Source organism: Lagenorhynchus albirostris, chromosome 15 (assembly GCF_949774975.1).
Source record: "Lagenorhynchus albirostris chromosome 15, mLagAlb1.1, whole genome shotgun sequence".
Classification (NCBI taxonomy): domain Eukaryota; kingdom Metazoa; phylum Chordata; class Mammalia; order Artiodactyla; family Delphinidae; genus Lagenorhynchus; species Lagenorhynchus albirostris.
Window position 1 is genome coordinate 51,052,787 of NC_083109.1, and position 23,815 is coordinate 51,076,601.

At 57.1% G+C, this 23,815-nt stretch overlaps 1 protein-coding gene across 2 annotated transcripts in view; it reads left to right on the top strand.

The window, feature by feature from the left end:
* TSC2 (TSC complex subunit 2) overlaps window positions 1-23,815 on the top strand; it is a 37,517-nt gene that overhangs the window by 4,909 nt on the left and 8,793 nt on the right. The window contains exons 6-30 of one of the 2 annotated variants that reach the window (XM_060124965.1): window positions 814-931; window positions 1,340-1,388; window positions 1,806-1,931; window positions 2,267-2,340; window positions 3,403-3,529; window positions 4,354-4,497; window positions 5,375-5,512; window positions 6,423-6,526; window positions 6,955-7,036; window positions 8,170-8,325; window positions 8,820-8,936; window positions 12,290-12,412; window positions 13,184-13,290; window positions 13,486-13,636; window positions 14,929-15,051; window positions 15,539-15,673; window positions 17,067-17,256; window positions 18,099-18,192; window positions 18,411-18,513; window positions 18,776-18,870; window positions 20,017-20,145; window positions 21,580-21,744; window positions 21,894-22,046; window positions 22,185-22,297; window positions 22,852-23,067. In XM_060124965.1, the coding sequence (XP_059980948.1) occupies window positions 814-931; window positions 1,340-1,388; window positions 1,806-1,931; window positions 2,267-2,340; window positions 3,403-3,529; window positions 4,354-4,497; window positions 5,375-5,512; window positions 6,423-6,526; window positions 6,955-7,036; window positions 8,170-8,325; window positions 8,820-8,936; window positions 12,290-12,412; window positions 13,184-13,290; window positions 13,486-13,636; window positions 14,929-15,051; window positions 15,539-15,673; window positions 17,067-17,256; window positions 18,099-18,192; window positions 18,411-18,513; window positions 18,776-18,870; window positions 20,017-20,145; window positions 21,580-21,744; window positions 21,894-22,046; window positions 22,185-22,297; window positions 22,852-23,067 (3,132 nt within the window). Of the gene's footprint in view, window positions 1-813; window positions 932-1,339; window positions 1,389-1,805; window positions 1,932-2,266; window positions 2,341-3,399; window positions 3,530-4,353; window positions 4,498-5,374; window positions 5,513-6,422; window positions 6,527-6,954; window positions 7,037-8,169; window positions 8,326-8,819; window positions 8,937-12,289; window positions 12,413-13,183; window positions 13,291-13,485; window positions 13,637-14,928; window positions 15,052-15,538; window positions 15,674-17,066; window positions 17,257-18,098; window positions 18,193-18,410; window positions 18,514-18,775; window positions 18,871-20,016; window positions 20,146-21,579; window positions 21,745-21,893; window positions 22,047-22,184; window positions 22,298-22,851; window positions 23,068-23,815 lie in introns of those variants that run through there. The other variant, XM_060124964.1, reaches the window with a different exon arrangement.

Here is a 23,815-nt window from a genome sequence, read left to right on the forward strand (position 1 = left end):
GGCTTTACTCCAGACAGGCTGGCTCTGAATCCCTGGGGAGTGGGGCCTAGATGTGCCTTTTAGGCGGGCAGGAGGTGGTCTGCATTTTGCTGTTGGGAGAGCATGCTGCTGACCCAGGCCTCAGGCTGGGTCTTATCCAGAGTGCCCTGAGGTTTTTGGGGGGCTGGGGCCACCTCGCTGCGTCTTTCTCCTTGCCCTTTTCATGCCCGGTCTGGCCTCCTAGCGCTTCCCTTTGGTGGCCATCCTCCCTGTTATCCTTATGGTGTGAGGTTTCCATGAGTCTTGAGATTTCATGTCACTGCTGTGGGGAGAAGAGGAAGGTAAAGGAAGAAGTAAATCTGATTTGGGCCTTGCTGTTCTGTCAGAAACGGGCCTCAGCTGTTGGTCCACCTGCAGGACAGGTGCTGACAGTGAGGATGTGGTTAGTTTTTCTGTCCAAGTTTATGTGTCTAGCAACCAAGCGTTGCTTGTGTCTCCTTTGAGAGATTCTCTGTGGGGATGGGGGCCTCCTAGACACTCGCCCCGTGTTTGCACCCCCAGCATCGGGGTCAGGGCTCTGAGCATCAAATGCACAAACGCTGCCCCTGCCTCAGCTCAGACCCCTTCATGCATCCTGGGAGCTGGTGCATTCCAGAGTCCATGACATGCTGACCTGCTCGGGCTCCAGCTGAGCCTCCATCGGTCCCGTGCTGGCCTGCCTTTCATTCCATGGGGACCAATGATGCTGTTTCCAGCAGTGAATGGGATGGGGACTTATTTTCCTGGGGAGGAGGTGAGTAGGAAGGACATTGCTCTCCTCTTTTTCTCCCCTAGCTGAATTTGTCCTGCAGTGGATGGACATTGGCCTGTCCTCAGAATTCCTTCTGGTGCTTGTGAATTTGGTCAAATTCAACAGCTGTTACCTCGATGAATACATTGCATCCATGGTCCAGTAAGAAAAACATGTGATCAGTAACATGCACTGATCACAGTGCTGCTGTCTTGTTTCTGCAGTTCAGCTCTGTAGGGTGAATAAAGCTGTTAAAACCATCAAATAAATGGAGATGTTGGAAGTGGCCAAAGCCACCTTCCACATAATGTTTGTAGCAGATGTGTGATATTACCTGATGTTTTGTTTATTGTTACTTGTCATTTGTTCAAAACACTCTGTGAAACCCTGTGGGCAGAGGCTTGGTCTTGGTGCTGTACACTCAGTGCTGAGCAGTGGTTGGGTGAGGGGAGCCCTGAGGGAGGATGAGCCACTTTTTTAACTGACTTGGTAGAGGAACCAGGAAGTAAAATGGAGCCACCCAGCCTCTGGGAAGTGTCCTCTCAGCTGACTTTGTGTTTCTTCCCACAGCATGATCTGCCTGCTGTGCGTCCAGACCGTGTCCTCCGTGGACATAGAGGTCAGTAGCTGCCCCTGTCCAGGGACAGTCCCTTTCACCGTCCTTCTGGGCAGGCCGGGTGGTGTAGCAACTGAGACCCCAGGCCCTGGGGTCAAGCCCTGTGCTGCCCCTCACTGGCTGTGTGGCCTCGGGAAAGCTGCTTGACCTCTCTGAGCCTCAGGACTGTCTCCTGTAAGTAAGGGCGTTGGATGACATCCGTTGTGGGGTCATAGTTCATGATGGGATAACCCACTGTGACTGGGATGTAAAAGTGCCTCCCAGATGCTTGCTCACTCTGTGGTTCCCAGGAAGGCTGCTTTGACAGAGGGGAGGGGCAGTCATTGCTGACCAAAGGATGGTCAGTGGAGGAAGCTGGGGGTGTCACTTCCCTGTGAGCAGGAGGCAGGGCTGGCCTGACTCTTTTCTCTGCCCCACCAGGTCTCTCTGCAGGTGCTGGACGCCGTGGTCTGCTACAACTGCCTGCCGGCCGAGAGCCTCCCCCTGTTCATCGTCACCCTCTGCCGCACCATCAATGTCAAGGAGCTCTGTGAGCCTTGCTGGAAGGTAGGGGTCTAAACTCTCATCTTGCAGAGTTCTTGCCCGGATGAAGTGATAAGCCAGGCTTATGGACAGGACAAGGGCCATCTTGTCCTCAATGAATGGCCATCTTATTCTCGGAGCGGCCAGACAATGGCCTGTTGAGGGGAAGCCAGTGGCATTTTCCCAGTGGCTGAGCTGAGGTCAGGGTTTTGGTGACATTTTGAGAACTTAGCCGCCCCTGTTCGGGAGGAGATGGTGGAGAACAGCTGGACGTGGAGGGCTTCAGAGTGGTGGCCGTGCGAGGCCCCGGGCTCGTGTTTGTGTTTGCCAGTCTAACGACGGTGCGTCTTGCTTCCCAGCTGATGCGCAATCTCCTGGGCACCCACCTGGGCCACAGTGCCATCTACAATATGTGCCGTATCATGGAGGACAGGCGAGTGCGGGTGGCCCAGCCGGCATGGGTGAGGGCGGCTTGGCGGCCGCAGGGCCTCCTCAAGGAGGCTCCCTGTGTGGGCTCTATGCCTCGGCACAGGCTGATGCGGAGCTTCCTGTTCTGGTGGGGTGGCTGCTCCAGAAGCGAGTCCTGATGTAGGGCTCACGTCTTATGCTACTGGTCACCTGTCCTCCCCTCCTCCTGCCAGTAAAGTCAGAACATGCAAAACTGAGCTCTCGACCTCCCTCCCACAGGCGGACCTCCTCCCGTGGGGCTGCCTCACCACCCACTTGTCACGAGGCCCTGCCTCACCTCCCACAGCCAGACCGTCTCAGGGGGTGTTGCTTCTGCCCCTGAGATGGTCGTCTGTCCACTCCCGGGCCCCCCCACCCCCTCAGCTCTCACCTCCTCACTGCTCTCCTGCACTCACTCTTGGCCTCCTGAAGTCCATTCCTCCACACAGCAGCCACACATAGTTTTTCCAGCACAGATCTGACTGTGTCACTTTTTGCTTGAAGCCACAATGGCTCCTAGTGCTTTCAGGATAAAAACCAAATGGCAAGGCCTGGATGGTCCAGCCCTGCTCAGCCTGTGAGCTTCTCGTTCCCGCCTTGTTGCCCTTCTGCCACCCACCCAGGACCTTTGCACATAACTTTCATCTTGCTGAAATGTCCTTCCACCTGGGTTGAGTTTCCCTGAGTGTCCTTGACATTGTAGTGTTGCGGTTAGATTCCCTGATCACCCTGAGCAGGTCTGCTCTCGTATCCCATGGCTTTCCTTCTTAGCTGTAATCTGAGTTGGAACCTTGGTGTTTATTTACGTGATCCTTTGGTTCACACCTGTGTCTCCTAGGCTGTCAGCACCATGATGCTGAGGGCTGTTGAGCGAATGCGTGAATGAATCACACGGTTGCTGCTGGCCCCTGAGTCCCCTGCCCAGCCTACTTCCCCAGCTTTGCTTCTGCCTCATAAGTGTAGGGACCTCCAGGGAGGCTGCCAGGAGCCTGGGTAGATGCTGGGCTGGGCCCTGCTTATATCCTGTCTTCCCGGGGAACGCTTTCAGAGCCTACATGGAAGATGCCCCACTGCTGAGAGGAGCTGTGTTCTTTGTTGGCATGGCTCTCTGGGGAGCCCACCGGCTCTACTCTCTCAAGAACTCCCCAACATCTGTGTTGCCGTCATTTTATGAGGTAACTTGGCTTCTGTACCGCAGTGAGCTGGTGAGGGCGGGAAAGCTCACCTCAGCCCCACCCAGTGGGGACAGGCCTGTCAAGACGGGGAGTCTGCTGCAGGGGCAGGAGGTGGGGGGTGGGCACGGGGGGGAACGTGTGCAGTCATTTGCTTTGCTAGTGGGGTTGCGATGTAGGGCCTTTGAAGGTTTTATCCTCAAGCAAATATTATATTTTGTGAATTTCATTTTCTACAAATTAGCATCAGGACTGCTCAGGATTCCCCCTGGGGATAGTGACATACTTGCTTTCGACAGTTTCCTTGGTCAAGTGGCAAACTTGCTCTTGGTCTAGAATGAGGCCAGAGTTAATAGCTTGTGTTTCCACCGTGCCTGGTGGAGTTCGGAGCACTTTGCATGTTTTCATGTAGCTGTCATGGCACCCTGGTGAGCTGGGGCAATCACACCATCCTCATCTTACCTGACAAGCAGATGAGCTGTGTCATGTCCCAGCTGCCCCTAATGGGGTCCTTCTGGCCACACCCTGTCTCCTGGGCAGTGGAGGCCATGTTCTTTGCACGTTGCTTGCATCAGGGTAGCTTTCAGGTTCTTCTAGGCCAGGAAGCCAGGGACCCAGAATTTGAAATGCATGGTCTGGCTACGTCAGGCCCTTTGGAGCCAGTATAGAAAACACACTTCTGGGTTCCTGAGATACTACTTTTGTGGCCCACGAGATGTGCGTGGGAGCGAGGCATCTCATGCTAGGTTCCAAGGGCGACGTGCTGGGGCTTCCTGTGCGTGAGCGCAAAGGGGCTGATGCTGCGTGCCCCCCGGGCCGTGTTCCAGGCCATGACCTGTCCGAACGAGGTGGTGTCCTATGAGATCGTGCTCTCTATAACCAGACTTATCAAGAAGTACCGGAGGGAGCTCCAGGCTGTGACATGGGACATCCTGCTGAACATTGTTGAACGCCTGCTTCAGCAGCTCCAGGTGAGGTGGGCACAGGGAGAACCGAGACGGCCGACCCGTTGGCCAGAGGGCCCCTTCCTGGGGGGCGTGGACCCATGGGGGCCTCTCCCCGCCCCTCCAGGGCCCTCCCTCAGAGCTTGCTGGGCCGTGTTCTCTGATGGCTCTTGGGTGGCAACTCACCGTCCACTGAAGACGGCTGTTTTTCCCAAATCCCCTCTATCAGTAGAAGCAGGACTATGTAATAGGTGAGCAAGGGGGGTGGGGGGTAGTGTTGATCAAGATCGACAGAGTAACACGCCAGGTGGCCTCCATGGCCTGCAAGTGGACCCTGAAGACAGTTCCCAAAGTGTCTCGAATGCTGCCCGCAGTTGGTGGAACTTTGGAGGAGGGCTTTGACTGTGGCAGGAAGGAGGACGTGATGGTGCAGGGGCTGAAGATGAGATGAGGCCCCATATAGCATGGGCTCGGGTCTGGGGCACTGGGGCGGGCTTTAGGCGGACGGCCAGGCCCGTGGGAGGAAGGACCGGAACTCAGCAGGGCCTGGGTTCTTGTCCCTCAAGGGTGGCTGCTGGGCCAGATCATTGTCACGACCAGCTGGTCAGGCAGTGCTTCATCTTGGAGTGATGGTCTGGGAGGCCACACCCCTGGGGCCTCCAGAAGATGCGAGAGCCTGAGGGAGGTGTGAACACACTAGTAGTGGAGGCCCGCCATGTGGGCACAGCCAGGACCCCTTGGGTCCCACCATTCCCCAATGGGCAGGAATAGCACTCGTGCCCCTTGTCCAGTGGGAGGACCTGAGGGGGTGTCTGGATTCAGCTCATTTGAGCTGAGGACTCCAATGCCGAGTCCTTGAAGGGAGCTGAGATCCCTCCTGTGTAACCGTGCCTTCGTGTTGCAGAGCCTGGACAGCCCAGAACTCAAAGCTATCGTCCACGACCTGCTGACCACGGTGGAAGAGCTGTGTGATCAAAATGAGTTCCATGGCTCGCAGGAGAGATACTTTGAGCTCATTGAGAGATGTGCAGACCAGAGGCCTGTAAGACCACCTCTCTCTCCAGCACAGTGGGCCTTTGGTGCTTGGGCAAGCGGGTGGTTTAGGTCAGGCTGCTGGGGGAGAGGAGGGGCTGCTCAGCTCCCGGAGGTCTGGCTGTGTGGGTCTCGAGGCAAGTTTTCCGTGAGTTTGAAGTAAAAACCTTGGCAGGCTTCTGCTCCCCTGGGATTTGTGCTCCAGCAGAGAAGTCTGCCGTGCCGTCAGGAGGCTGAATGCGTGTGGGTCTGTGAGGGCACATCACAGCCTAAGCATCCGTTTCCTCCCACCTGTGCGGAGGGAGGGGCCCGTTGGCTTCATGCTCAGCATGTCTGCTCTCCGAAAGGCAGGCAGTCCTGGTGCCAGAAGGGCTCAGCCTGATGCAAGGCTTTTATGTGGGTTTTATCTTTTATTTCTTTGTTTTGGCTGTGTTGGGTCTTCGTTGCTGCACGCAGGCTTTCTCTAGTTTCGGCAAGCGGGGGCTGCTCTTCGTCGTGGCGCGCAGGCTTCTCACTGCGGTGGCTTCTCTTGTTGCAGAGCGTGGGCTCTAGGTGGGCTTCAGTAGTTGCAGCAAGTGGGCTCAGTAGTTGTGGTGTGCAGGCTCTAGAGCACAGGCTCGGTAGTTGTGGCACACGGGTTTAGTTGCTCCACGGCATGTGGGATCTTCCTGGACCAGGGCTTGAACCCATGTCCCCTGCATTGGCAAGCGGATTCTTAACCACTGTGCCACCAGGGAAGTCCGTTATGTGGGTTTTAAATGAATCTTCACTGCTGCCAGCAGGGCCTTTATCGTGTGGGCTCCCTACCTGGGCCTCGGAGTGGCTGGTCTCTTGGGCCAGCAGCATGGGGCCGTATTTATCAAAAAATCTCTGGAAGGGCAGAGCGGCTCATTCACTCCAGGTCTTTCTTCCTTTGACAGGAGTCCTCCCTCTTAAACTTAATAACCTACAGGGCTCAGTCAATCCATCCAGCAAAGGATGGCTGGATTCACAACCTGCAGTTACTGATGGAGAGATTTTTCAGGTAGGCAGCCTCTGGAGGCCCACCTGACCCTGTGTCTGCACTGCAGGCAGGACACTGAGAGTTAGCACTTTCCTCTCCGATTCTTGAAAGTGACAGTTCTCACTGAGCAGGAAAGGGTTTGTCTTCCAGAGGACAGAGTTCTCTGAGGCCTCTGTGCTTACTCCCTCCTGTGGAGTGGTCATCTAGAAAGAGGCCATCTCTGAGGGCCAGGTTCTCTGCCCCTTTACCCCATTCTTGGTCTGGATGTTGCCGAGCTGGGCCCCACGCGGGGAGGATCTGGAGTCAGTCTTGCCTGACACGGAGGCGGGTGGGTCTGGGGGCTGGGTCCCCAGGGAAGCCATTGGAGGTTGGGCTACTCGGGCTGGGGGAGGGTGAGGCCGGTGGCTGGTGCACCCGCCCAGCCCCAACAGGTGTGCTCCTCCCCCCAGAAACGAATTGCGCAGTGCTGTGCGTATCAAGGTGCTGGACGTCCTGTCCTTCGTGCTGCTCATCAACAGGCAGTTCTATGAGGTGTGTATCCATGCTGGCGCGGGAGCCCTGGGGTAGCAGGTGCGAGGGCGGCCTCCACAAGCCATGCGGGGTGATGCTCACCCGAGAGGCAGCGCGTGGCCCTTTCAGGGCACTACACGCCTCCTGGGGTTGGCCTGGGACCTGGGGTCTGCCAGCGCCTCTCTGTGGCAGGCTTTGTTTCCTCGTTCATCCCTCCCTCCCTCCCTTCCTTGGTGCCTTCTGCCAGGCCTGTGGCTGAGCGGCCAGGATGGCATAGTCCCTGCCCTCAGGAAAACAGTCTTGCATGGGGACATTTTCTTTTTATTTTTATAATCACACTCATCCTCCGGGCTCTGGACTGATCACCAGATGCCAGGGTGGTGGCAGCCCCTACCAACCTCTCTACTGCATTTCTTCCCCTCCAGTCCATCCTTCACTAGGTTTGCAGCCAGGGCCTGTCCTTCTTTCAGAATCGGCAGCGGCCTCTGCCCACTGGGCTCTCTTCTCCGGGAGGTGTGCTCAGGCTCTACATCTCCCCTCGTTTCCCAGCACCTTCCTCACCGAGGCCTCACTGGAATGCCTGGTATCCCTAGGACCTGCCCACCCCTCCTACCCTCTCAGCCTTCCCTTTCCCTGCATCTCTGTCCCTTGGAATTCATTCTTTTTCAGAGTCCAGCTCAGTGCTGCCTCTTTTAGGAAGCCCTCTGGGTTCTTGAGTCCCTCGTGTTGGGGTCGCTCTCGTCCTGCTCTCTGCTCCTGTAGCGCTTTGTACCTGCTTCTGTGAAAGCGCTCGTCCTGCTGCCCCGTTATAGTGGGCTCTGTGATGTCGGGGACGAGGTCTCTCTATCCCCAGGGCAGAGAGCCCTCCACGTGGGATCCTTCTTAATTGTGATGTTGAATGACAGAGGGAGCAGGGACATTCACTGCTGCATCACGTCTGAGTCTGAGCCTGTGGGCCATGCCCCGGCTGGGCCAACGTGTAGTCGTCATCATTCTTCTGAGCCAAGGGGACGCACAGAGTGCCCTGGAAGAGGCCTGGGCCTCTCAGGCGCTCGCACACCCCGCTGCTGTTGTCCCAAGTCTTTAACGACGTGTTAGGTGAGTTTTGGCCGTGTGGCCAGTGGCTCACCTGGCTTCTCTTGTGCTTGGTGCAGGAGGAGCTGATCAACTCAGTGGTCATCTCACAGCTCTCCCACGTCCCGGAGGATAAAGACCACCAAGTCCGAAAGCTGGCCACCCAGTTGCTGGTAGATCTGGCTGAAGGCTGCCACACCCACCACTTTAATAGCCTGCTGGACATCATTGAGAAAGTGAGAGCCACTCGAGCCTGGGGCTTGGGGCGCCTGGGCTGCCATTGGGACCCCTCTCTATGGCAGAGCCCAGCGGACAGCAATGTTCTTTGGACCCGCTGTCTCCGTTCTCTGCAGGGAGACTGCCTGGGTCTCTCCGAGATGGGGTTCCCTCCTAACAGAGATGGGGCGGTGTTGGGAGGTCTGGCCGGGCCTGCTGCTGCTTGGCGCTGTCCTGCTGCCGTGCTGCCCAGGGGTCCTGGGACATGGCTCTGTGGCTTCGGGGGAGACTGGCTGGGGGTGGGGTTTGGGCACATTGTCCTTCTGCACAGCCAGCATCCTTTTAATTTCAAAATGCATTGCAGTTTCTGAACCATGCCTTGGATGAGGGGAGTGCATCTTTCCTCTTGAGAAATAAAGGAGAAAGTATTTTTGGGTAGAAAATATCAGATCTGATGGTTGCTGCCTCAGGGAGCCCAGAGTTGGGAATTTAAATAGAGATCTTCTCTCTGTAGGTGATTGCCCGCTCCCTGTCTCCACCCCCTGAGCTGGAGGAAAGGGATGTGGTGGTGTACTCGGCCTCCTTGGAGGATGTGAAGACTGCAGTCCTGGGACTCCTGGTCATCCTTCAGGTGGGCCTCTGCATTTCATTGGAGTGCTGCTCTTTAGCGACCCATCCCCAAGGAGACCTGGGCACTCCCTGGGGTCTCAGAGGGCAGTCCGAGTGTGATCCCAACTCCTCGTTACAGTGGGGGGACCAGGTCCGAGCCCTGACCAGGTCAGGGAAGCGTGGACAAGGCCCAGCCAGAGCCAGTCTGTGAGAAACACTCCCAAGCCAGGGCCAGAACCACCACCTCACGTCTCTCCACAGCCAATGAGGTGGGAAGGGCTGGTGTCCGTTCTGTCCCCACGGTTGTTTGGTCTTTTTTTAATAGCTTTTTTGAGATGTAGCTTATATATCATACAGTTCATCCGTTTAGAGTGTATGATTCCGTGGTCTTTGTTGTATTCATAGAGTTGTGCAGCCATCATTAGAAACATTTACCCCAAAGCAGCTCCATACCCATTAGCGGTCACTCCTTATTCTCCCCTCAGCACCTCCAGCCCTTGGCAATCACTAATTCACTTTCTGTCTCTGTGAATTTGCTTATTTTGGGCATTTCATAGACATGGAATCACACAATATGTGACCTCATGTGTCTGGCATCTTGCATTGAGCATAATGTCTTCAAGGTTCATCCATGTTGTAGCGTGTGTCGGTACTTCATTTCTTTATATGGATGGGTAATAGTTTATTGTATGGATAGACTATATTTTGCTTATCTATTCATCAGTTGATGGACACTTGGGTCACTTCCACTTTTTGGCTGTTGTGAATCGTGCTACAGTGAACACTCACAAGTTTCTATGTGGACATGTGTTTCATTTCTCTAGGGGATCCACCTAGGAGTGGAATTGCTGAGTCAGCCGGTAACTCTGCTTAATCGTTTGAGGAACAGCCAGGCTGTTTTCCACAGGGCCTGCTCCATTTTACATTCCCAGCATCAGTGGATGAGGCTTCCATTCTCTCCACATCCTCACTCACACTCCTTATTTTCTGTTTTTTTGATTATCACCATCCTAATGGGTATGAAGTGAAATCTTACTGTGGTTTTGATTCGCGTTTTCCTAATGATGTTGAGCATCTTTCCATGTGCTGACGGGTTGTTTGTGTATCCTCTTTGGAGAAACGTCTGTTCAGATCCTTTGCCCATTTTTTTTTTTTTTTTTTTTTTGCGGTACGCGGGCCTCTCACTGTTGTGGCCTCTCCCGTTGCGGAGCACAGGCTCCGGATGCGCAGGCTCAGCGGCCATGGCTCACGGGCCCAGCCGCTCCGCGGCATGTGGGATCTTCCCGGACCGGGGCACGAACCCGTGTCCCCTGCATCAGCAGGCGGACTCTCAACCACTGCGCCACCAGGGAAGCCCTCTTTACCCATTTTTAAACTGGGTTATTTGTCTTTCTCGAGTTGTAAGGGTTCTTTCCATACCCTGGATACAAGTCCTTCATCAGTCAGACAATTTGCACACATTCTCTGTTCCCAATCATTCTTGCCACGTCGTGCTCACTCTCCTGCGTGGTGGCTGTCCTCACACGCTCCTGGGCACCGCCTGGCTCTTGAGGCTTGATGGAGCTGTGGACTTGTCCCTTTACGTCCCCAGCAGGGCAGCGATCAGGCTCTTCCACTGGCTACCGCCCTCGATCACTGACTTGCAAAGCATTGTGGTGTTATCTATACTTAAGGTCACCTGCCAGTATCAGTATTGTGTAAAATGTAATATTTGAAACAATTGGTTCATAAACTACTTCGTAAAATGTTGATGGTAGAACAGTTTCCGTCATGTTTATACGTGATGGACTTTTATTATCTGGTGTGGAAGTTTAAAATTTGATAAAAAGTGGATGGCACCTCCTTGGTGTCTTGTCCATAGCAGCCCCGTGCTCCCTGTGTCCTGACTTGAGGGGTTGTGGGGAGCCCTGTGGCCTGGATGAACCCAGAAGCCTATACGGAGAATGAAAAAGAGATGGTCTGTTGCCCTCACTTGGAAATCGAGCCCTGGTGACCCGGGGCCGCAGAATTGAGCTGTTTCCTACTTGAGCAAAGTCCTGGGCCAGCCTGTTTTCATTTTTTGTAATTAAAAAGTAATGTATATGTCTAGTTAAAACACGCGAACAGCATAAACATAGCAAAAAGTTCTGTTCCCTCCTTTCTTCCCACCAAAATGGGCAGGCAGAGCAGTGGCTGCCCAACTCCATGGGTGTCCTTCCTGAGATGCTTGTGCTTTGTCAAGCGTGGTGTCCAACTCCCTCCCCTCTCCCTTGTGTGTGTGTTTTGTTTTTTGTGGAAGGCAGGGATAATGCTTTTATGTTGTTTTTTTAAAATTAATCATTTTATTTTGGGGGGCTGCGTCAGCTCTTTGTTGCGGCGCGCATGCTTCTCTCTATTTGCGGCGTGTGGGTTCCAGAGTGCGTGGGCTCTGTAGTTTGCGGCACACAGACTCTCTGGTTGAGGCGCACGAGCTCAGTTGTTGTGGCCCATGGGCTTAGCTGCCCCACAGCATGTGGGATCTTAGTTTCCCGAGCAGGGATTGAACGCGCGTGCCCTGCATTTACCACTGGACCACCAGGGAAGTCCCTATATTGTTTTTGAACCAAAGAGACACCACTCTGTTAATCATTTTTTTCTTTAAAAAGAATATCAATAAAAAAATAAATAAAATTCAAAATAAATAAGTAAATAAAAGAACATCAGTGATACGTTTTTGAAGCACTGCTCTCCTCCAAGGCTCAGAGTACCACAAAGGGGACCCTTGGCTGTAGCTGGGTCCCTTGGGTCCCTCCTGCCCCAGCACCACCCCATAACCCCTGCCCCCAGAACCAGGTTGCTGGCAGCACCGCGAACTCTCACACCTGGCCTCTCGTAGCCTGGCTTGTCAGGGAGGTGCTCTTGACCTTGCAGAGGTGGGGGAGATGGGCTCACCGTGGGGTTAATAACAGCCCCAGCAGCTAGGGGAATTATCCCCTTTATAACCCCTCACAAAGCACACCTCCCACCTTGCTCTGCCCCTGGTTTCTCCCGCTTTGCCTCGTGGCGTTGAGAAGGTGCTCTGTCGGTGCACGTGGATCCTGTCATGCGTTGCTGTGTTGTGTGCCATTGGGCAGGTTTCTCTGATTCATTAACCAGTTCCCTGTTGATAACACAGATATGTGGCTGTTTCTGGTTTTTTGCCTTCACCAAGGGTGGGCGCATGTGGGCGTACCCGTGGGATGAAGCCCTGAAGCAGAGTTGGTGGCTTGAAGTGTTTGTACATTTTAAAGAATGGTGGGTACAGCCAGTTACCTCCAAAGTGCTTGCCTGGCCTCTCCCCCCGGGCATCAAGGTGCTGACTCCCCGGCTGCAGTTTGGCCTCCTGCCCTTGCAGTGACCAGCGCGCTCTCTCTGCAGACCAAGCTGTACGCCCTGCCTGCCAGCCATGCCACACGTGTGTATGAAACGCTTGTCAGCCATATCCAGCTCCACTACAAGCACACCTACACCCTGCCCATTGCCAGCAGCATCCGGCTGCAGGTATGTTCCCTGGGGCACCCAGCAGCTGCATCCGGCCTGGTGAATGCAGTGGCTGCAGACTGGAGAGGTGGCAGGGGGCCCGGGAGGGGTCTTCAGCAGACTGTTCCTTCCTTAGCACCAGCTGTGGCTGCGTCCTCCCCAGGACCTGCTGCTTTTTCCTTTGCCTGTGGTCTGCATGCCTCTCAGTCACATGGCAGCCTGAGATGGGGGCAGAGAAAGGGAATTGCTCTGGAGCCCCAGACCCCTGGTGCCGCGGAGTCTGTTAGTGACTGGCAGCGGGGGTGCAGGGCAGGGCATACTGGTATGAGATCCCACCATGGGAGCTGGCACCAGGATGAGCAGAGGGCGCTGGGATGGAAGCCCCGGTCCCTTTCAGAGCGTCTGCCCAATGGGGCAGCCCCCTGTCATTTGGGGACTCCAGTTAAATGACCCACCAATAGCTGGGGGAAGCGACAGTGTCCTGAGCAGAGCTCTGCTGTCTATACCGGGGCCATGCGATGATGCCTGGGCAGGTGCAATATGTCCACTCCCGCTGTTTCCCCGGGTGTGAGAGGCTGCCATGTCGCCCAGCTTTTGTGGGAATGTCACAGCCTCCATGGGCTCTGAGGGAGGAGGCCATGAGTGCCCGCGCCTCTCCGCCAGCACCACCGTCTGCAATGAAGTCAGGGCGTGGTTGCTGTTAGCGCGGCAGCCTTTCCCGAGAGCTGCGCTGGTCTGCATGGCCAGGTGGCGGCTTTCTCTCTGTTGGACCATGCCTCCTGCTCTCCGCAGGCTTTCGACTTCCTCCTGCAGCTGCGGGCCGACTCGCTGCACCGCTTGGGCCTGCCCAGCAAGGACGGGCTTGTGAGGTTCAGCCCCTACTGCGTCTGCGACTACATGTACGGTCCTGGGTCCTGGGGCGGGTGGGGGGTGGGGAGCTCGCTGCCCTCCGCCCTGGGGTGGTCCTGTGTCTGAGGGAAGGTCCCAGAGGCATCCTGAGCACAGCCCTGGGTTGGGGCTTGGGGCCTGCATCAGTCCTTAGCCTTGTGGAGCGGGAGCTCTGGCCTCAGTGCTTCTCCCACTTGCTTCCACAGGGAGCCGGAGAGGGGCTCTGAGAAGAAGGCTGGTGGCCCCCTGTCACCTCCCACTGGGCCCCCTGGCCCGGCACCTGCAGGCCCCGCCGTGCGGCTCGGCTCGCTGCCCTACTCCTTGCTCTTCCGTGTCCTGCTGCAGTGTTTGAAGCAGGTGAGATGGTCAGACCCTCCAGCTGCATTAGGTCAGACCAAGCAGTGACTGGTGCTGCCCGGGGGCCACCGTTCTTCTCCCGCATTGGCAACCTTGGGAGGTTCGCTGCCTGTTTCTTGGTTGTCTGCCTCGAGGCCTCACAGCGGTTCCGTAGCCATGTGTTGAGCGCCTGCTGTGTGTGGTACATCACCAGAAGCTGGGTGCGGAGCCGAGGAGACGTTCCTTCCTCCAGGTGGTGGTTTTGGTACAAGAGTGAGGTGTATTGACAAATAACTGGATTGTAGGATGGGGTGTGCCTTGGGAGGAGGCACCAACAGGCTGTGCGGGACTGAAGCGGGGGGTGCCGTCACATCTGGTTGGGGGCATGGGGAGGGGCAGGTGAGGGCAGTCTTGAAAGAGGGGGAAGATTCCAGTGGCAGGAGTAAGCAAAGCCTGGAAGTAGGGGAGGTAAATTCCCTGTGGCGGGAGGTGGAGGAGCTTGGGCCTGTTCCCCAATGGGGCAACGAGGGAGGAGGGTTGGTCAGCAGTGTGCCGCAGGTGGGGCTGGGCAGCCCGGAATAGGCTGGGGGGCACTCCTGGGGGCCACGGGTGGGGAAGCAGAGCTGGATGGAGAGGCGGTAGCAGGTTCCCCGGGGGTACCGGGGTTTGGCATTAAAGGGGTTTGTCAGAGATTTCCTGTGAGCGTCTCAAGGTCTCCGTGTCACAGTTGGGATCTGGGGAAAGGCTTTTAGGACTCCTGGCCATTGGTGTAGTTTATGGGCAGTGGTCACCCCAGTGGAGGTTGGGAGGGCTCACCAGGGAAGGTCCGTGCAGGCCACAACCCTGTCCTCGATGCTGTGGTTCTGGGTCAACTTTGGTCCTGTGGCAGGTATGTGGGCTCATGGATCGTTGAGGAATACTTGCTTCTCTTTAAGCTAGTACAGTAGCTTCTTTCCAGATCCATCTTCATTGTGCTCTGGGCGGGCATCGTCAGAGCCCCTTGGGTCCAGTGCCCTTGGTAGGCCGTCCTCGGATCACCGTTGGGAAGGTGGGGAAGATGGGGCCGGTGTGCAGGAGTTCCAGGTCCTGCTGAGAGGAGAGGGGTGGTGCTGCACTGGGCCTCCTGCCCTGCCTGGCGTTTGGAGGCAGCGGCCGCCATCCAGGGCTGACTTTTTTCTGAGTAGCGTCTGCTCCCCGAGCTGCAGGGACTGAGGGCCCAGGCTTGTGTGGAGAACAGGAGAGCAGGTCTGAGGCCTCGCTGCTGTCCAGATCAAGCTTCCAACCCTGAGACCCCGTCTTCCCTGTTCCTGCAGGAGACTGACTGGAAGGTGCTGAAGCTGGTGCTCAGCAAGCTGCCCGAGTCTCTGCGCTACAAGGTCCTCATCTTCACCTCCCCGTGTAGTGTTGACCAGCTATCTGCCGCCCTCTGCTCCATGGTGCGCCTTCCGCTTCGGGCCTTTCCTGCGTTGTGCACAGCGGGTCCGCGGCCTATGTGGTGGGTGGGGCCACAGCATAGTTCCTCAGCTCTGAAAGACTGAGGCCTGGGAGGCAAACTTGTTTCCCTCAGAGGCTCGGACCCCGGCTGGAGTGCATATGGTGCCTCTGGGAGCCTGTCCTCCCATCCCAACTCTCGGGCAGAGGATTGGGGGCCTCAGTGAAGGGCTCGAGTGTGCAGGACTGAGCAGGGTCTTAACTCCTTCCCCTCTCCTCCTCCCTGGGGTCTGTCTCCCTGGCGGATCAGTGGGCAGCCTCCCACTTCTCTGAGAAGGCAGGCTGCTGGCTAGAACAGGAAGTAGGAAGGTCCTCGGGCTTTGACCCCTTCTCCCACTGGGCCTACATTCTCAGGGGCTACCCCGTGCCCCCTGGCCACCCAGCTTGACCCAGCTGCCGGGCAGGGCTTCACATCTGGCCCTTGGCTGTTAGCTTTCAGGTCCCAAGACCCTCGAGCGGCTCCGAAGCACCCCAGAAGGGTTCTCCAGAACCGACCTGCATCTCGCTGTGGTTCCCGTGCTGACAGCGTTAATTTCTTATCATAACTACTTGGACAAAACCAGACAGGTACCAGATGGGAGCGGGTTGGTTGAGCTTTGAAAGCCTGGTCCCCAGGATGCTTGCTTCAGCCAAAGGGGCCCAGCGTTTTCCTCCTAACGGGTGGCTATTGGGCCAGGGCGAGGGCATCTGGCTCTGCTTCCCTATGTGGCCAGTGCACCCCTGCGAGCTGGCCCAGCCTGGAACCGCGGACGTTTGAACTCACTGGTGCTCCTGAGTTGTCTCAGGGAGGAGTGGGCTTAATGAAATGCTTGAATATCCCCCCTCCACACATATGCAGTGCTATTTTCTTTCTAAGGAGCTTTGCCTGGCTTGTCCTTGCTACAGTGTTAGGATAGGTGCTGAGACGCTTGGCGGCACCGAGCCTGTTTTGAGAGGCATAGCAGCCGGGCAGAGGGCCCCCCCTCCGCCTACCTCCAACTCTGTCATGAGGTGCAAAAAGCACACGCAGTAATGCCTGTTTTCTTAATTCTGCACTGCTGGGTGGGAGGCCTGCAATGAGCCATCACCTTTACTTTCTCTTTAAATTCCTGATACTTTTGTTACTCTGCCCTCATCAATCAGGGAACAGAAGTCTTAGGGAGCTCAGGTAGCCCACTCAAGGCCACAGCAAGGCGAGAGGCCTAAACTCAGACTCAGTCCTGTTTGGGTGGTGAGCCCATTGCTCTTGATCAAAGTGCTGTTGGAAACTCACACTCGACTTGCCATCCCCCACCTCACTGCCCACCCCAACTCCTGGGGTGAGTGTGAGCTCCAGCTCCTTCTGTGTGGCCTGGCCTGGTTCTCACTGGGGTTCCCCGAGAACCCTCAAGGCCCAAAGTGTTTCTGAGGGGTGGGGCTGGCTGCAGGAAATCACAATCATCCACAGGGCCTTAAGCTACCAGGTGGTTTGCCTGAGGCTGTGGCCTGAGATGGCACTTGTCTCCTGCTGGGCACAGCTGAGCCATCTTCATGGGGGACTCTGTCCAGGGTTGGTGTGGGCCCGGCGGCCTTGCTGTGTTAGGCAGATCCTCCCCTTGCCAAAAGGCCAATCAGTTGGGGATTCCAGAACCAAGGGGGTGATGAGCCTAGCATGTCCTGGCTCCAGGGTGGGCTGGGGACCTGGGACCCCACCTTTGTGGGGGTGTGGGGAGGTGTCAGGAAGACCTTGACCAGACCAGCTTTGCTGTCCCCTTGGCTCAGGTGGGGTCAGCTGCTGGTGGCTCTGCCGCTTAGGTGCCTGAGACCTGGGATAAGGCACTTGGCCTTTCTGAGTCTTGGTCTTCTCCTCTATAGAACATTCTGGAGTGGGAGAGGGGAGACCAGGCCCTGGCTCACCAGAACGGCTCTCTATGGGCAGGGACGGGGCACAGAGGGCCAGCCTGTGGTGGGCCTGGTCTGAGGCATCCGTGTTGTCCCACAGCGGGAGATGGTGTACTGCCTGGAGCAAGGCCTCATCTACCGCTGCGCCAGCCAGTGCGTGGTGGCCCTGGCCATCTGCAGCGTGGAGATGCCTGACATCATCATCAAGGCGCTGCCTGTCCTGGTCGTGAAGCTCACGCACATCTCAGCCACGGCCAGCATGGCCATTCCACTCCTCGAGTTCCTGTCGAGTAAGCATCTGTGGCTTCGCACGTGTGTATCTGGGTGTGTGTGAGTGAGGTGGACCTTGAGTTTGGGGCTGTGCCTTGCCTGAAGTAACTTGTGCTGCCTTCTCAGACCTCACCTTGGCTGCCTGTAGGCACGTTGTGCTCCGTGGGCCACCCTTTGCTGCCTCAGGGCCTTTGTACCTTCTGCCCCTGTGCTTTGAACGCTTTCCTTCTTGGCCTTCGAGTGGCTGGCTTCTTTCCTCCCCTCAGTGTCAGTTTAAATGGCACAGAGCCTCCTGTTGCCTGACCTTGGTCCCTACTCGGCCTGGCTTTTAGAGCCTCCTCTCTGTCCCCCCTCAGCACACACTACAACTTGGAGAGGCTCTACTCACCCCTCAGGTTGTGACGTCCAGGAGCTTGGGGTGCCCCACTCGCCCCTTCCCAGTACCTCATGCATGTCTGGCCCTCAGTTGTGTGGACAACAGGAGCAGGGCAGGGCTTTGTTTCTGTAAAGGGCCATGTGTGATATGCCTTGGCTGCCTGTTCTTTTTGCTTACAACTTTTTGAAAAGGTAGAAACCATTCTTAGCTCACAGGTCATAAAGTGAGGCCACTGGCTGGATTGAGCCTGGGGACCATAGTTTGCCAGCCCTTGGAGTAGAGAGCCGAGGCCCAGGGGCAGGGGAAGGTCCTGTTTGGGTGGGTTGTGACCTTCACTGCTTTGCTGCCTTCTTGGGTCGGAGTAGCTGCACTGGCTTTTTAGACACAGAGCACAGGACTCTAGCAACACCTGCCCTGCTGTGGCCATGAGCCCATCTTTGCCAGGCCCATCTGGGCTCCCTCACTGGCTGTCTCTTGGTGTTGCAGCTCTGGCCAGGCTACCTCAGCTCTACAGGAACTTTGCAGCAGAGCAGTACGCCAGTGTGTTTGCTATCTCCCTGCCGTATACCAACCCCTCCAAGTAAGTGCTGCCGTGTATCCCTATGAGACCCTACCCCTCCTGGTTGTGGCCCAGGCCAGCTGGAGGCCTCTGCTTGCTGGAGGCCAGGCCTCTCGGAGTAGAAAGCCACATAGGCTCCCTGTGGCCATAGCACCTCTGATCTGCACCCCCAGCTCCTGGCTCATTTCCCTCGGGTGCCACGCTGGACCTCCAGCACTTCTCTTTTCTTCTTGTCGCAGGTTCAATCAGTACATTGTGTGCCTGGCCCATCACGTCATAGCCATGTGGTTCATTAGGTGCCGCCTGCCCTTCCGGAAAGATTTTGTTCCTTATATCACTAAGGTAAGCCAGCGGAGGCCGCGTCCTTTGTTAGGGCCGGGACCTGCTTTGCCACTGGCTCACCATGGCTGGATCAGGGTGACCGGCAGGGGAGAGAGAGGTGGGGCGCCACTGGGACACAATTCTGCCACCCTTGTCCTGGGCCTGTAGCTCATCCCAGGCTCACAGTGTACCTGGGCTGGCAGGTGTGGAGGGAAGAAGCCTGTGGGTACCTGGAGGGCCAGTACCTTCTGGCCTGCGGCTCAGGTCTGCTCCACCCTGCCAGGGTCTGCGCTCCAACGTTCTCCTGTCTTTTGATGACACCCCCGAAAAGGACAGCTTTAGAGCACGGAGCACCAGTCTCAACGAGAGGCCCAAGAGGTGCGGGGCCTGTGTGGGCGGGCCTGGTGTCAGTGGGGCAGGGCAGGCCCGCAAGCTGTGGCCTGTGGCCGGCATGGTGCGTACGGGCTGGGGCTGAGGGCACGCCCTGCGCAGACCATGCTGGGCTCCAAGGTGCCCTGGGGTTGTGAAGCAGGGCGGGGCCTGAGAAGGCTGCAAACGCCCCACACGTGGCTGGAGAGGCCAGCGCTGCTCCTCAGCAAGCCGGTTGCTGTGGCCTGCGGTGTTGTGGAGCCTGCGTGCTGGGTCGTGGCCAATCCTGCCTGGGTGACGGGCGAGTACAGATTTGCTGAGTTGGAGATTGAGGTGCTAGTTCTAGGGCGTCAGGTTTTGGGACTGACTCCGCTGAATAAGCCCGGGGTTGCATCAGGGCAGCTGACTCCTGAGAAGCCAAACACCTGGCCTGGATGGGAGGATCCAGGGTCCACAGATGCCCAGCCTCGGGCCAGGGTGGCTTGTCCCCCGAGCTCTTGCCCAGCCCATTGCTAATGGGGTCATGCTCTTCTTCATCACAGCCGCTTTCGCCAAATCTGAGAAGAGCCGTGCTAGGCCTTGTGGTTTCGTTTGCATTTCATTTGAACGGCTGCCCCCCTTCCTGTCCCCCACCTTCCTGTCCAAGCTTTTTTGGCTCTCCCTAGGTGGGAATACGGCATTTTCCAGAATGACCACGTCAGTGTGACCTAAGTCAGAAGCTGTTCTCTCAAGGTCCTGGTGGCTGGGGGCCAGGGCCTTGAGCTAAGAACTGACTTCTTTTTGAGCTATGACCTTCGGGGCCTCAGCACCTGGTCCCGAGCGGGTGGGCGGGACGCCTGGTCAGCACAGCCTGGAATCTGCCGTGCGATGCGGTCCACACACATTTAGTTTGCGCTAATGTTCTTTGTTTTGGTATCATGCGTGAAACCTTACTTTTTCTGTCATGTTTACAAGATGTATTTTCATGCATTTTTGTTTTCTGTTTCTTCCCCCTGCTAACTGGCCTCTGGCATGGTTTTTTGTTCATCTCACCCGTGGGCTCTCCATCCTGACCCTGTGGCCTGTGACCTTTCCTCCTCATCCCTCCAATGGCTTGTTTTCCCCTCCCGGGAGCTGGGCTCTCTGGGGCTTGGGCCTTCCTTCCTCACCTGGTAGTTTGAGGATAGCCAGACCCCCCAAACAAGGCTTGAATAACTCTCCACCCGTGAAAGAATTCAAGGAGAGCTCTGCAGCCGATGCCTTCCGGTGCCGCAGCATCAGTGTGTCTGAACATGTGGTCCGCAGGTAGTGGGCTTTGTTGGGTGGGGGGCTCAGACCCTGGAGCTTGGCCCGTGAAGTGGCGCTGCCAGGCGGGAGCACCTGGGTGGCGGTGCATGGGGCTGCTTGCATGACCTCATCTCCTGCCCACGCCCTCCCTGGCCAGAGCTGGAGGAGAGCCCAAGTGGCAGCCCTCAGGCCGCAGGGGCCCGTCCTGCCAAGCCCTGCCCTTGGGCCCGGGGAGCCTGGTGGAGAGGGGTGGAAAGGTTGCATTCTGTCACCAAGGCTCGTATGGGTGCGGGCTGGCTGCACAGCATACTCAGAGGCCGGCCTGGGAGCCTAAAGCAGGGTGACCACTGTGAGATAGAGGGTGTCCAGTGGCAGCGCCCACAGGCCTCTCCCTGGTGGTCAGGGGCCTTTGCAAATGAAAGCAGCGCCCATGCAGGTCAGGTGGGGACACACTCTCCAGGGTTCGGCTTTTCTTTCATATTCTCTTCAGTGGACTTTTTTCTTAAGCTTTTTTTCTAGAAAAGGTCTGCTTTCTGCTGTAGCTGAGAGGGAATGGGGGCTTTTGTGTAGGTCAGTGGGCTGGGGGCCAGCCTGCGAGAGGCCGGGCAGGGGAGGCCTGGCCTCTCCAGGGGTGCAGTCTCATCACTTCTCCCTGCTGTGTCCGGGTACAGGTGTGGGCTCTGGCGGGGGGAGGGTTATTGCTTCGTGCCGACAGGCCAGGCTGCACTGTCTCCTCACCTGGAAGCTCCTTCAGGCCTCAGTGTCCCACAGCTCGGAGACCCACCCGCTTGCTGACGCCTGACTGGGGCTCCAGCCTCAGGCTGGCTTCCACCAAGTGGGGTTTGACTTGGTGGGGAGCTGGGGTTGGGGAGTGGTCAGTGAGGCTCTCCTTTTAGCTCTTTTCCAACAAATTCTTTATCATGAGCAAAACTCGGCAAAGGGAGTATGAAATTTGTATCAGAGTGAAACCTGCACAAGCCCCTCCTCCTGGTCACTGGGGCAGGGCCGGGGCGGCCCAAGTGTGTGGGTGAAGAGCCTCACACAAAGCCCAGACCCTTCCTGTCCTCCATGGGAGGTGGCCCTGTGGGCAGAATGCAATCTTTGTCTGTGTGTCCTGTGGTCTCCGTGTCTCTGCATGACTACACTGTTCTGCCACAAAGCCATCACCTGACTCTTCTGCGCTTCGGTGAGGGGACAGCCTGTCTCTCCCCATCTCCTAAGCCTCTGCTCCGATGAGCGGGCCTGGGTCTCTCCCATGAGCCCCTGTCTGCCCACCCCCTGGGATGATGTGTCCACTCGGTTTGCCAAGCTGTGGCTCGACTGGCCACACGCCCTGGCGGGTCTTTCTGAGTGCAGCCCTCTCAGCACCTGCATGCCTTGAGCTTTGGCCCCGGTGGTAGATGGCTCAGCCCCCACCTGGCACCCTGACCTCGCCGTGACTCCTCCCTCCAGCAGGATCCAGACATCTCTCACGAGCGCCAGCTTGGGGTCTGCAGATGAGAACTCAATGGCCCAGGCTGACGACAACTTGAAAACTCTCCACCTGGAGCTCACAGAGACGTGTCTGGACATGATGGCCAGATACGTGTTCTCCAACTTCACGGCGGTCCCCAAGAGGTGCGAGTCGGGCTCCAGGACTGGGGCAGGGCAGGAGGGCAGGGCCTAGCTTTTCTTCTATGACTGCACTTGGTCAAAGGGGCAGCAGGAGTGGCACGTGGGACTTCTTCTTGCGGGTGAGGTATTGACCAACATTCCTATGCTTTCAGGTCCCCCGTGGGAGAGTTCCTCCTGGCAGGTGGCAGGACGAAAACCTGGCTGGTTGGGAACAAGCTTGTCACCGTGACGACGAGCGTGGGGACTGGGACCCGGTCTCTGCTGGGCCTGGACTCAGGAGAGCTGCAGGGGGGCCCAGAGTTGAGGTGACCACCTTTCTGCCCCTGCCTGCCTGACCTTGATGGTGGCTGTCCTGAGCCCAGGCCTGCATGAGACAGTGTCGTGCTGGCCTGGAGCCCCTGGAATACCTTGGTTACACTCTGTGGTGACCCTTCTGTCCTCAGCTCTGACCCCAGTGTGCACGTGAGACAGACAAAGGAGGCACCAGCCAAGCTGGAGTCCCAGGCTGGGCAACAGGTGTGCCGTGGAGCCCGGGACCGGGTCCGCTCCATGTCTGGTGAGCCTCTGCCTCTGCCCACCCTGCCTCCCTCCTGGGTGCCTCTGCGAGTCCCTGTGCTCAGGAAGGTCCTGGGAGCTGAGGATCAAGGTGGCTGGCTTTATTTAGGCCTGCTCCAATTTTTGAATAACTAAGAGTGCTGTCCGTGAGCCCTTGTCACGGGGTTGGGGTGTGGGGGGACATGACCTTCTGTGCAGCTGTGGCACGAGGCCTACTTGCCGCTGGAGGCCTGTTCTCGTGGTCAGTGTTTCTTATGAGCCCTCAGCAGTCCTGGCCCTCAGCCCAGCTCACCCCTTGAGCTTTTTACTCTACTGTAGCTGAAATGAGGCCATGGTCTGACTATGGGACAGGTGATGGGGGCCCTTCCTGCTGCCCTGGGTCCGCCAAGGCCGACACTGACACTGGAAGAGGGCCATGCCTGGGGATGGCTGAGCTGCCTCTGGGCACTAGCTCAGGGCTTGGCCAGCCCAGGCCCCAGGTGGAGCAGCCAGGCCTTGCCAGTGGCTTTTCCACTGGGTGGTGGTGGTCACCAGCCCTCCTGCTCTCCTCCTCAGGGGGCCATGGCCTTCGAGTTGGTGCCTTGGATGCTCCAGCCTCCCACTTTCCTGGCAGCCCTGCTTCCCCGGGCTCACAGACTGCTCCAGCCAGCAAGCCCGAGAAAGCCTCAGCCAGCACCCAGCTACCGGCACAGAAGGAGAAGACAAACCTGGCGGCTTACGTCCCCCTGCTGACCCAGGGCTGGGCAGAGATCTTGGTCCGGAGACCCACAGGTACCCCAGGGGTGGACCTGCGCTCAGCTGTCCTGGGCCGCTGTCAACCGTAGTGTGGGACAGTTACATAAAGACTCTGGACACACAGAAGCCAGTGGCAGGCAGACTGGGCCACGGGAGCAATTTGGAGGTGACTTTTGAGCCGAGTCCCCAGAGAGGAACAGTGAGGGGAGGTCCCATGGCTAAGTGAGGAGAAGGTCTGTCCTGGTCTGCTCAGGCTGCTATAACGAAGCACCACAGACTGGACAGCTTAAACAACAGAATTTATTTCCTCCCAGCCCTGGAGCCTGGAAGTGCAAGGTTAGGTTGTCGGCAAGGCTTGTTTCTCCTATGGCCTCTCTCCTTGGCTTTTAGATGGCCGTCTCCTCACTGCATCCTCACGCGGTTGTCCCTCTGTGTCTTAATCTTGTTTTAAGGATATCAGTCAGAATGGATTAGGGTCCATCTGTGCGGTCTTATTTTACCTTAATCACCGCTTTAAAGAGCCTGTTTCCAAATGCAGTCGTTTTCTGAGGTCCCAGAGGTTAGGGCTCCAACACGTGAATTTGGGGGGACACAACTCAGTCCACGACAGGGCCATTTCAGCCAAGGCCCAGAGCCTGGGAGGAATCTCAGGTGCAGTGTGGGGCCAGTGGTGACCGAGTGGTGAGGAGAGGGATGGGGTGCTGGCCCCATGGAGGCCTTGCGTGCTGGGCTGTGGGGCCGTGGGGGTCGGGGCAGGGAGAGGCTCCTCGTGTGTGTTAGCCCA